This window comes from Labeo rohita, chromosome 11, assembly GCF_022985175.1.
Source record: "Labeo rohita strain BAU-BD-2019 chromosome 11, IGBB_LRoh.1.0, whole genome shotgun sequence".
NCBI lineage: Eukaryota > Metazoa > Chordata > Actinopteri > Cypriniformes > Cyprinidae > Labeo > Labeo rohita.
This window is the reverse complement of record NC_066879.1, coordinates 26,919,280-26,931,009: the sequence shown is the minus strand read 5'-3', so window position 1 is coordinate 26,931,009 and position 11,730 is coordinate 26,919,280. Positions and strand designations below refer to the sequence as shown.

General features: G+C 41.4%; 2 protein-coding genes across 2 annotated transcripts; both read right to left on the bottom strand.

Annotated features, from left to right (window-relative positions):
* Nucleotides 1-7: 7 nt before the first annotated feature.
* On the bottom strand, nt 8-2,270 carry kiss1 (KiSS-1 metastasis suppressor). Its single transcript, XM_051122790.1, has 3 exons — nt 1,956-2,270; nt 837-951; nt 8-517 (listed from the first exon to the last, which is right to left on the bottom strand). Exons 2-3 carry the CDS (start codon nt 919-921, stop codon nt 252-254), a joined length of 351 nt encoding a protein of 116 aa, XP_050978747.1. The 5' UTR covers nt 922-951; nt 1,956-2,270; the 3' UTR covers nt 8-251.
* Nucleotides 2,271-2,417: 147 nt separating this feature from the next.
* Nucleotides 2,418-10,943, bottom strand: golt1a (golgi transport 1A). Its single transcript, XM_051122789.1, has 5 exons — nt 10,822-10,943; nt 10,448-10,539; nt 2,972-3,150; nt 2,743-2,806; nt 2,418-2,620 (listed from the first exon to the last, which is right to left on the bottom strand). Exons 1-5 carry the CDS (start codon nt 10,844-10,846, stop codon nt 2,579-2,581), a joined length of 402 nt encoding a protein of 133 aa, XP_050978746.1. The 5' UTR covers nt 10,847-10,943; the 3' UTR covers nt 2,418-2,578.
* Nucleotides 10,944-11,730: the final 787 nt, after the last annotated feature.

The following is an 11,730-nucleotide window of genomic DNA, read 5'->3' as shown; positions in this document are numbered from 1 at the left end:
ACTCTGATTCAGTCATATTAAATAACATATTATCTTTTATTACTAGCAAAATGTGTCCTCAGAGTTATCATTACAGCTTTTTCCTAAAGATTACGAATTTTCATTAATGTTCTGTCTACAGATCAATCCTATATAGTACATCCACTTATGGCAATCAGATGATTATCTCAAAGAATGCATGAAAAGAGATTTTTTAATTAATATAAAACCCTAAAGAACAATATACATTAGTTAAAAAGCCCCACTGGACCTCACTTTACAGGTATGTGCTGTTTAAACCCTGCAAGCATGTTCTGTTCTCTCTTCCCATAGCGGAGGCCAAAGGAATTGAGATTGTAGTATGCAACATTCTGCCTTCTTTTCGTGTAAGGCCTTTCTGGAGACCACCACCATGTGTTTCGCTGAGGACCTGCACCCATGGAGAAGTGCATCGAGAGCTTGGGAGAAGGAGATTCAGCTGTGGGATGAGAATCAGTTCCCCTGAGCACCCGGAGTGATGTTTCTTCAGGAGTTTCATCTAGAGATAGAACAAAAAGTTGAGAGATAAAACTTACGAGACAAAGGCCTACAAGTGAAACATCCAAAACAGTATAATGCTATATCTTATAGTCACTTTTTAATCAACAAAATGTTGAGATTTTTTCCATGAACCTTAAAATGCATCCAGAATCTTAGATATCTATATTTAAAATGTTATAGTGTCATTTCTTGTCTTTAGACTATTATTTAATAACACTGTGTTGATATTAACTATTGATTACTATTTGATACCAACCATAGTGATACTGTCTTTGTTAGAAGTTATTGCCAAGTAATAAAGACAACATTAAACATACCTTCTAAATAGTACTGAAAATGCCTTGAAGGGTATGTGTCACCATTTGCCACTGACAACACCAAAATGATGGTAAGCAGCATCATTTTGAATGCGTTTTGAACCAAAATTAGTTTCTGCGAGAAAGAAAAGCAATTAGAACGCAATACACTTTTTCTTTTTAAATCATGGGTGCTTTTTACAGGATTTATTTATGAGATCACACATCTTAATGACATTTGTGTATCTTTTCAAACTCAGTTCATGAGCTCAGACACGCATATAGAGAAACCCTATCTTTATCTCTCTCTCTCTCTCTCTCTCTCTCTCTCTCTGTCTCTCTCTCTCTTTCTCAGACACACACACACACTCACTTCAAAGAGAATTTAAGTTATCAAAAGCATCAGAAATCAGCCTTCCACATCTGCTTCTATGCTATGCTGTTCATAGATATAAAGAATAAAATACAAAAATATAATAATAATAATAAAACACTATTATCATACAAATATTTCATAATAAAAGTGATTATTTGATACAAATCCTGAATATAGAACATAATAAAAAAATATTTTATAATGAAAATATTTGTAAAATTATAAATAATAAAAAAGCAATAATTAACATCTTTTAAATTATTTTACATTAAAAAATACAATTATTGAAAATAATAAAATCAATTATAGAATATTAAAAATTGCTAACTTTGTAACCAAAAAGCCACTTATCTATTTAAGAAATAACAACAACAATAATATAGTAACATAAAAGGATCAAAATGTACATTTATCTATTGTATGAGGAAAAAAAAACTCTATGAACTGAGATCTTGGTCTGATTGAAGGAAAGAAATAAATGCATGAATGTAAATATGTCATTCAGTTTCTCCATACCCTAATCACCATCACAAAGAATGCATATGAAGAGATCATTTGCATAAACGGATAACTCCACTCAACAATTTTCAAAAATCATGTTTCATTGTGCATTCCAGTTAAGCTTAATCAACGGCAGTCGGGTTATTTTGATTAGGTAAAAAATAACTATACAGCTAACACAATAAAATCTGTTTTTGCAAATAAATTCTTCATATGCACTTCACACTTGAAGCTGAACATAGCAATGGGAGTAAATGTCTTACCTTTACACTTGCAGGTACGAAGGTTGTGTTTGATTCATGCAACCTACAGACACAATTTATGTTTCTCGTACAACAATATTACCTGCGTCATAGCCTCCTCGGTGGGTCGCAGACCTCCACAACCCTCCCCTCTTTCCCTCTGATCTTGTCTTTTTGCCCTGGAGGTGGGTCCACCACCCATCCCTTTCACAGGAACATTCCGGAATCACAAAGCCTTTATATATTTGAACTCAATATCATTTTCTATTTGAGGGTAGTTCATTGAAGTTTAGAGGGAGCAGACAGATGAAATAGAAATGAGGTGATTGGAAAAGCACTGCTCTAAAAATATGTATTCATAACTTGAAGGGCAGACAGCACATCAACATGCTTTTAAAGATCACTGGACATTTCATTTTTGCTTGTGTTCATCTCAAAAGGGAAATAGAAATTCAAGTTAATAATAATAATAATGAAAACACATATATTTAATGGTGAGTTTATTCAACATATTATAAAGTTTAACTAAATAGGCTAAAATATTAAAAAATAACATAAACCGTACACAACTATCCATCATAAAAAAAAAAAAAAAAAATGAACAGTTCACTGCAGAAGGCCCCCCAGATTTCCAGCATATGTGCTTACACCATCGAGGAACTACTTCCAGATATCTTGTTTAAAATCTACGAGAGAGAGAATATGAACATCAGAGAATGTTTAACTGCTCCCTGGGTGGTTAACTGCATAGGTTGCACTTTAAATTTTATTTGGTAGCTACATTTATAGATTTCTTTTTCTTCCATACCGTAGTTAAGAAAGGAATGTTTAAGGCTGTTGCGAGAAATCCAAAAGCCATTGGAAAGAATGACCTGCAAACAATACAAAAGCGTGTTAGTTTATGAGAGGAATAACCTTAAAATTATGCCAATTCAGGCTGAGAAAGATGATGGATTTAAGGTAATAAACAGTAAAATTCATGTTGGAGGCATCTGCTTTGCACATGAGGACAGGGTATGATTCAACAGCTTACTTACTTAAATAGAAGAACAAAGCCATAGGTCTCCACTAGCATGCCAATACGAGGCCATCTTAGTAGAACTAAAGCCACACCTCCTAGAAAGAAGGCGGAGCTTCTGAGCTTCTGTCTTTGGAAGAAGAAGTGGACCGTCCTCCTCAAGCCAATGATGAAGGCCAGACCAGACAGAAACAGAATCTGATACAGGAGAAATTTACACTAAGTGCAAATAGCCCACCTTGTTGGCAGAGGCTGTTTACACTGACTCCACCCACCAACGTGGACTAGTCAACACTACAAACTAGTCAACACTGGACTAGTCAACACTACAAAAGATGACTGTTAAACAACAGCTCTGGTGTAGATGGTAATGTAGTCTTTGCCAAACTTATTTTCTCCCTTTTTAAATCTATATATGTCATGTGCCTGGTCTTTGTCTTCTGTATTCGTGTTTAAGGACTTTTATTTTGTAGTTTTTGTGTCTTATTGTTCCCTGCTTCCCTGTACCTCTGTTCCCTTGTTTGTTGCCATGGATCTTCATTGAACCACACCCACTCCCTCATCAGTTACCCCGGTTACCAATTAGATCATTACCTCACCCTGTGTATAAATAGTCCTTGTCTTTCCCCTGTATTTTGGTCAGTTGTTTAATGTCTGTGATGGTTGCTCCCTGTTCTTGCCTGGATTCTAAGGGTTCCCCGTTCTGGATAATTTGTTGTTTTCTTTGGATGTACAATAAACTCTTGCACATAGATCCTCGTCTCATCTCCGCTTCGTTACAGAACAACTGACCAACTATGGATCTAGCAGGAGTTTATCGCGACCCTCTGAGCACTCTTTGCTCAATTTTTCAAAACGGCCGACCGATCGAATATTATGTGGAGGAGTTCCTTTATTACAGCCAGCTAGTGCCTGGAGATGACACCAAAATAAAGGACTGTTTCTGGAGTGGACTCGATCCAGAGGTTAGTTTAAACTTACCGGATGAGGACCCCAGCTGGACCCTGTCACAGTATATAGACTTTGTTTTGCTGTTCTGTGAATCCCCTTTTTCTGTTAAGGAAGTAGAAAGGGTAATTCACAGCATGGTCGCCACTCCTGAGTCTCCTTGCAAGATGGCCGCCAGCCCAGACCCACTGCACAAGATGGCCGCCACGCCAGAGCCTGTCGCAAAGATGGCCGCCACGCCAGAGCCTGTCGCAAAGATGGCCGCCACGCCAGAGCCTGTCGCAAAGATGGCCGCCACGCCAGAGCCTGTCGCAAAGATGGCCGCCACGCCAGAGCCTGTCGCAAAGATGGCCGCCACGCCAGAGCCTGTCGCAAAGATGGCCGCCACGCCAGAGCCTGTCGCAAAGAAATCAAAGCCAGTCCACAAGATGGTCGCTGTCTCCAAGTCACGCCACATGATGACCCACGTGTTGGACTCCCCCTAATGGCTGTACGGACAGCTAAGATGGCGCTCCCTCTTGTTGCGGCAGCTACCCCTGATTCAAGTCAAGCTACAGGGCCGAGTCAAGCTACAGCAGCTGTTCCCCACGAGTCAAGCCAAGTCAATGTTGTTCCCGAGTCAAGCCATGTTGTTCCCGAGTCAAGCCATGTTGTTCCCGAGTCAAGCCATGTTGTTCCCGAGTCAAGCCATGTTGTTCCCGAGTCAAGCCATGTTGTTCCCGAGTCAAGCCATGTTGTTAAGTCAAGCCATGTTGTTCCCGAGTCAAGCCACGTTACAGCAGATCTTCACAAGCCAAGTGACGTTATCGCTGCTGCTCTTCCCTTAATGGCAGTGGCCATGTGGTGTGTGTGGGCTACACACTGTGCTCCTGAGGTCACGCCTGTTCACAGGTCAGCCTCTGAGCTCTCGTCTGATCACAAGCCTGCACCAGAGCTCTCGTCTGGTCTCAAGTCTGCCCCAGAGGCCCCGTCTGGTCTCAAGTCTGCTCCAGAGGCCTTCCCCGTCGGAGAAGCTGCGCCTATGCCTCCAGAGGTGTCGGCGCCAGCCGTAGAACCTCTTTACGGAGGGGGCGTTAACCACCAAACTCTCTGCTTCTCCCTTTTCCCTGTCTACATCCTCTGTCACTGTTCTCCCCAGGTCCCAGTCGATGACGCAGCCTCCTGTTCCGCCCCGGAGGGCTGCTCCGCCTCCTGTTCCGCCCGGAGGGCTGCTCCGCCTCCTGTTGAAATATCCGCCTCCTGTTCCGCCCCCGGAGGGCTGCTCCGCCTCCTGTTCCGCCCCGGAGGGCTGCTCCGCCTCCTGTTCCTGCTCCGCCTCCTGTTCCGCCCTGGAGGGCTGCTGTTTTTCTCCCTCTATTCTGTCTGCCTCCTCTGTCCCTGCTCTCCCCAGGTCCCAGAGCGTGATGCAGATTCCTGTTCCGCCCCGCATGCGCCTCCTGCTCCGCCTCCTGCTCCGCCTCCTGTTCCGCCTCCTGTTCCGCCTGGGAGGGCTGTTGTGCCTCCGGCTCTGCCCTTGGGGGCTCTAGTGTCGCTGGCTCTGCCTCCGGCTCCGACCTGGAGGGCTGTAGCGCCGTCTGTTCTGCCTCCGGCTCCGCCCTGGAGGGCTCTAGTGCCACCTGTTCTGCCTCCGGCTCCGCCCTGGAGGGCTCTAGCGCCGCCTGCTCTGCCTCCGGCTCCACCCTGGAGGGCTCTAGTGCCACCTGCTCTGCCTCCGGCTCCGCCCTGGAGGGCTCCTGAGCCTCCTGCTCCGCCCTGCTGGGTACCGCCTGCTCCGCCGTGGAGGTCTTCTCTCATGATCTGGTGGTCCTCAGCTCCTCCCATCTGGCCGACTCCACCCTGGCCTCTTGCTCTGCTTCAGTCCCTTGTTTATCTCCCCTTACATGGACCTGGCCCTCCATCCCTTCCCCAGTTCTGCCTGAGCTCCTCCCCCTTCCTGGACTGGTATTTCTGTTTGGAGCGTCTGGAAGCCACTCTTTTGAGGGGGGGTTATGTCATGTGCCTGGTCTTTGTCTTCTGTATTCGTGTTTAAGGACTTTTATTTTGTAGTTTTTGTGTCTTATTGTTCCCTGCTTCCCTGTACCTCTGTTCCCTTGTTTGTTGCCATGGATCTTCATTGAACCACACCCACTCCCTCATCAGTTACCCCGGTTACCAATTAGATCATTACCTCACCCTGTGTATAAATAGTCCTTGTCTTTCCCCTGTATTTTGGTCAGTTGTTTAATGTCTGTGATGGTTGCTCCCTGTTCTTGCCTGGATTCTAAGGGTTCCCCGTTCTGGATAATTTGTTGTTTTCTTTGGATGTACAATAAACTCTTGCACATAGATCCTCGTCTCATCTCCGCTTCGTTACAATATATCATGTCAGAAAGGCATTTATTTTCAACAAAAATTAAGGAAATAATTGAAAAGTTTAAAATAAAGTATCGGGTAGGTGTAGGGGCCAATAAGGTGGTATCTATTTAATAATTTGAATTAAAATTATAATTTGCACTCAGTACATTATTATTGCATAGTGTTTAATAATGTACTACAATACTGAGGTGCAGATAATTGCCAGTATTTGCAATAAGTAGTATAAATAGCAGAAAATCCTGCTAGTTTAACATACTGTAAATAGAATCTATAGCTATTTGCACTTAGTGTAAATAGTATATGGAAATCCTGTTATTTGCACTTAGTGTAAATAGAATCCATTGCTATTTGCACCTAGTGTAAATAGCGTATATTACTAAGAAAATATACTAAAATCAAAATCAGTTTTTTTTTTTTTTTTTTTTTAAATTCACCAAGGATGTGTTAAATCTTCTTTTCAACTATTTATTTATCAAAGAAACCTGAAAAAAAGTATCACAGGTTCTAAAAAATGTTTGGCAGCACAACTGTTTCCAACACTGATAATAAATCAGCATATTAGATTGATATTGGATATATGATTTCTGATGGATCATGTGGCACTTAAGACTGGAGAAATGGCTAATGAAAATTCAGTTTTGCATCACAGGAATAAATTATATTTTAAAGTATATTAAAATAGAAACCATTCTACAGAAATGTCCACTTTAGTATGGCAAGATGTCTTAAAATGTATTTATTTTTCTAACATTTAAACTTAGACCACATTATTAGATTACCTTTTGAATTTGAATTTGAATTTGCAGTTGTGCCTGTAATGATAGATAGTCACACAGTTAGGATTGTTGATCATTTTAAATATTTTGGCACATACATAGGTAGCAAACTGAGTTTTGTGTATAACACTAACTATTATTATTATTATTATTATTTTTAAAAAAAGCACACAACGTCTGTTTTTAATATGGAGAATCAGTGGGTATGGCATGAGTCAGAACATACTGGAGATGGCTTACAAATTATTGGATGAGAGTGTGCTGACCCATAACCTCCCAGTATGGGCACCTTAATTGTAAGCAGAAAATAGTCTGGCAAAGGTCACTAATATAGCTGGCAAAATCATCAGCAGACCACAGAGTAATTTAGGTTTGAGATGTGTAGGAAAAGCAGAGTGTATTCTAAAAGACTTTACTCTTTCTTTGTATAACCAATTTGTTCTGTTGCCCTCTGGGCAGGGCTCTAGAGTGCGACCTAATTTCTCAATGGTGCGACTAAAAAAAATCTGAGGTCGCACTGGTGCGACCAGCCGTTCGAGGGCAAAAAAAAAAAAAGTCTCCGCGACTGTGGTTCAACAGACACACATTAGGCCCATATCGTGGTCTAAACCAATCCGAGATAGTGAAGGGAGTGTGGGAAGAACATGGCCGGCAAATAGTGATGCGCGGATGGCGGTTATATCCGTGGGCACTGCGGATAATCCGCGGGTCAGGTGGGTCGGGTAATAAAAAAATGCATTCTGATTATTTGCGGGTGGGTCGCGGGTGGATGAGATAAATCAATAATGACGCAAATATTACATTTTCTAAAATGTGAACCCGTTTTAAATACTTTTTTCATCAGGCAAACAATTTCATTTGTGTGTGTGTGTCTGTTCGCCTGGCCGAAATGTTGTGACAGAAAAGGTGACATTCCAGATAAAGTTTGAAGGGAGTTACGCCTGTGTTAATGCTATTGAGTAGGGTAATATGCAGTGATGTAGTGCAGAACCTGCGTTTACCCATTTCATTATCAGTCTGCGTTGCGTATACCCACTTCTAAATCCCCTCTGATGCGCATCATTCAGTAGTGTCCTGCATTAGCCAAAAACATGACAGACCACCATTTCTAATTAAATCGTATGTGAATAAATGCAAATATTCACTTAAATCACCCAGTAAAGACGGTAAGGACCGTGGCGCCGGCATCCTTTGAAATACACTATATTGCCAGAAGTATTCGCTCACCCATCCAAATAATCAGAATCAGGTTTTCCAATCGCTTCCATGGCCACAGGTGTATAAAATCAAGCACCTAGGCATGCAGACTGTTTTTACAAACATTTGTGAAAGAATGGGTCGCTCTCAGGAGCTCAGTGAATTCCAGCGTGGAACTGTGATAGGATGCCACTTGCACAACAATTCCAGTCGTGAAATTTCCTCGCACCAAAATATTCCACAGTCAACTGTCAGCTGTATTATAAGAACATGGAAGCGTTTGGGAATGACAGCAACTCAGCCACGAAGTGGTAGGCCGCGTAAACTAACGGAGCGGTGTCAGCGGATGCTGAAGCGCATAGTGCGAAGAGGTCACCAACTTTCTGCAGAGTCAGTTGCTACAGACCTCCAAATTTCATGTGGCCTTCAGATTAGCTCAAGAACAGTGCACAGAGAGCTTCATGGAATGGGTTTCCATGGCCGAGCAGCTGCATCCAAGCCATACATCACCAAGTGCAATGCAAAGCGTCGGATGCAGTGGTGTAAAGCACACCGCCACTGGACTCTACAGCAGTGGAGATGCGTTCTCTGGAGTGATGAATCGCGCTTCTCCATCTGGTAATCTGATGGATGAGTCTGGGTTTGGCGGTTGCCAGGAGAATGATACTTGTCTGACTGCATTGTGCCAAGTGTAAAACTTGGTGGAGGGGGGATTATGGTGTGGGGTTGTTTTTCAGGAGCTGGGCTTGGCCCCTTAGTTCCAGTGAAAGGAACTTTGAATGCATCAGCATACCAAGACATTTTGGACAATTCCATGCTCCCAACTTTGTGGGAACTGTTTGGAGCTGGCCCCTTCCTCTTCCAACATGACTGTGCACCAGTGCACAAAGAAGGTCCATAAAGACATGGATGACAGAGTCTGGTGTGGATGAACTTGACTGGCCTGCACAGAGTCCTGACCTCAACCCGATAGAACACCTTCCAGAGCCAGGCCTTCTCGTCCAACATCTGTGTGTGACCTCACAAATGCGCTTCTGGAAGAATGGTCAAAAATTCCTATAAACACACTCCTAAACCTTGTGGACAGCCTTCCCAGAAGAGCTGAAGCTGTTATAGCTGCAAAGGGTGGACCGACGTCATATTGAACCCTATGGATTAGGAATGGGATGTCAAGTTCATATGCCAAGGCAGGTGAGCGAATACTTTTGGCAATATAGTGTATGTTTGATAATTGCGCCTTATGCGCCCGCGCTCTCTCCATCCGTGCCCTTTTCGTCCAGATTTGCTGCCTGTTCATACACGAGAGCATGTCAAGGGAGGCACGCCAAGTATTAAAATAAGAATTATTATTGATTACTAATTTGAATCAGTACATTATAATGAAAACAATAGATTAAAAATGTAAATAATTAGATTTTTACGATCAGAAATTTCTTAAACTGGGTGAACCCCTGTAAACGTTTGTCCAAGGATCCAGTAGGCATTCCAACACCCAACCGATTTAATCAGAAATACAATACAATTCATCATGCAAAAATAGGAATTAGAATAATTGTAAATGGTGATTAAATGCGATGAGGTCGAAAATTTGGGTGCACCTAACTTTTGTGCTGGTGCACCTAAGAAAAAAAGTTAGGCGCACCAGTGCAACCAGTGCAAAAAGCTAGTCTAGAGCCCTGCCTCTGGGAGATGGTTTTTAATGCCTAGAGCAAAGAGAAATATTTATAGAAGATCCTTTGTACCTGCTGCAACTGGATTTATTAATCAAAAGGCTATGTGATTTAGTATGGTGGTTTGTATCTGGTATCACTAGTATGGTCAAAGACTAATTCAAGCCAAAGTTGAAAAGTTGTCGCATCATGGCGCAATAATATCTATACAAGACTGTCTACACTAGACACGACTAAGCGACTGTTGCAAATCATTTGAACTTTGTGTCAGTGACATAAATAGAAAGAGGCATCAGTTTAATGTCAGGGATTTGTCGTGTTGCATCGCACCATGTCTCATCCAGTGTAGACAGCGTCATTGATTATAATGGGTTCTATTGTCTTTTGTCAGTGTCCCTTTCAAAACAAGAAATATTTGTAACATAAGTCTGAACAGAATGACAGAATTCTCAGTTTCTGGGTGAACTATGCCTTTAAGAAACCTTTCCCATGGTCAAAGATTTATATGATTTCTTGCGTCATGTCTAAACAGCTCATTACAGCACTTACGTTTCCAAATGCCAGCAGGACAGAGTCAAAGTACAGCAGTATTCCAAACAGCACAAAGAACACGCCGAATCCTGACAGACCCACACCGATTTCTACAATCCAGGCAGAATAGATTGGTTATAGCTGTGTTCTTGGTTAGTCAATAAAGAAGATATTTCAGTGGCCATTTATAAAGGAGAACAAACAAAAACATGTCTAAAATACAGGCCGTTCCTAATGTGTTGATTTACATTGTTTTCATTCAACTAAACACCAACAGTTTACATTAAGAGTGAAAATATGAACATAGCAGTGGCTCTGAGTTGAGTTGTAACTGTACAGAACTGTAACTTATACAGTGCTTAATTTTTATTCAGTGAAAGAAAGACACTCACTCTGAAACTCTGTGATTGTGATCATGGTTTTCCCTCTGTTGTCTTTCTTGGCTCAGATCTCCCGGTTTTTGTTCTTCGGTTTTTACTGGGTTGTGTCTTTCACACAAATGCTTGACTTTTGAACCCTACCATAGGGTGAACATTAACCAGACCTATTAGAATGATGAGAGAACGCTCAGCCTGATGATGACTTAATCTCATTTACACTCTATCACAGTCCATTTACAGAAGCATGTGTCCACTCACCCTCTGCCCTCATTTTTTACCTCACATCCCACTATGACAGCTGACATCTTGCCAAATGCACCCTAAACAACAGCCTTTTATATCCCTTGCCCTTTAATCAATTTTAATTTAATGCAACATACTTTTATTAGAATGACACCTAATTGTACATTTATATGAGTGGTGTTTTCAGAAGAAAACCGTGCAACACAGTATACAAGAAAAAATCAGATACAATGATGACTGGATGGTGACTAGATACACAAAATTATTATACAGTGGTGGATAAAATTATTGATACCCTTGGTAAATATGAACAAAAAAATCTGTAAAAAATAAATCATGACCTCTTTTGCATGGAAGCCCGTTTCCGCCACTGAATAAAAAAAAAAGAAAAAAAAAAAAGGTTATTGCGACTTGTTATCTTACAATTCTGACTTTTTTGTCTCAAAATTGTGAGATTTAAACTCACAATTGCGAGTTATGAAGTCAGAAGTCTGAGAAATAGTCATAATTGGATGATATAAACTCGCAATTCTGAGAAATTAAGTCGCAATTGCATGATATAAACTTGCAAATGCGAGTTATTAAGTCAGAATTGTGAAATATAAACTCGCAATTTTATGAACATATCACAGTTTTTTTCTCCTCAGAACTGGACTTTATGACTTGCAATTGCGAGTA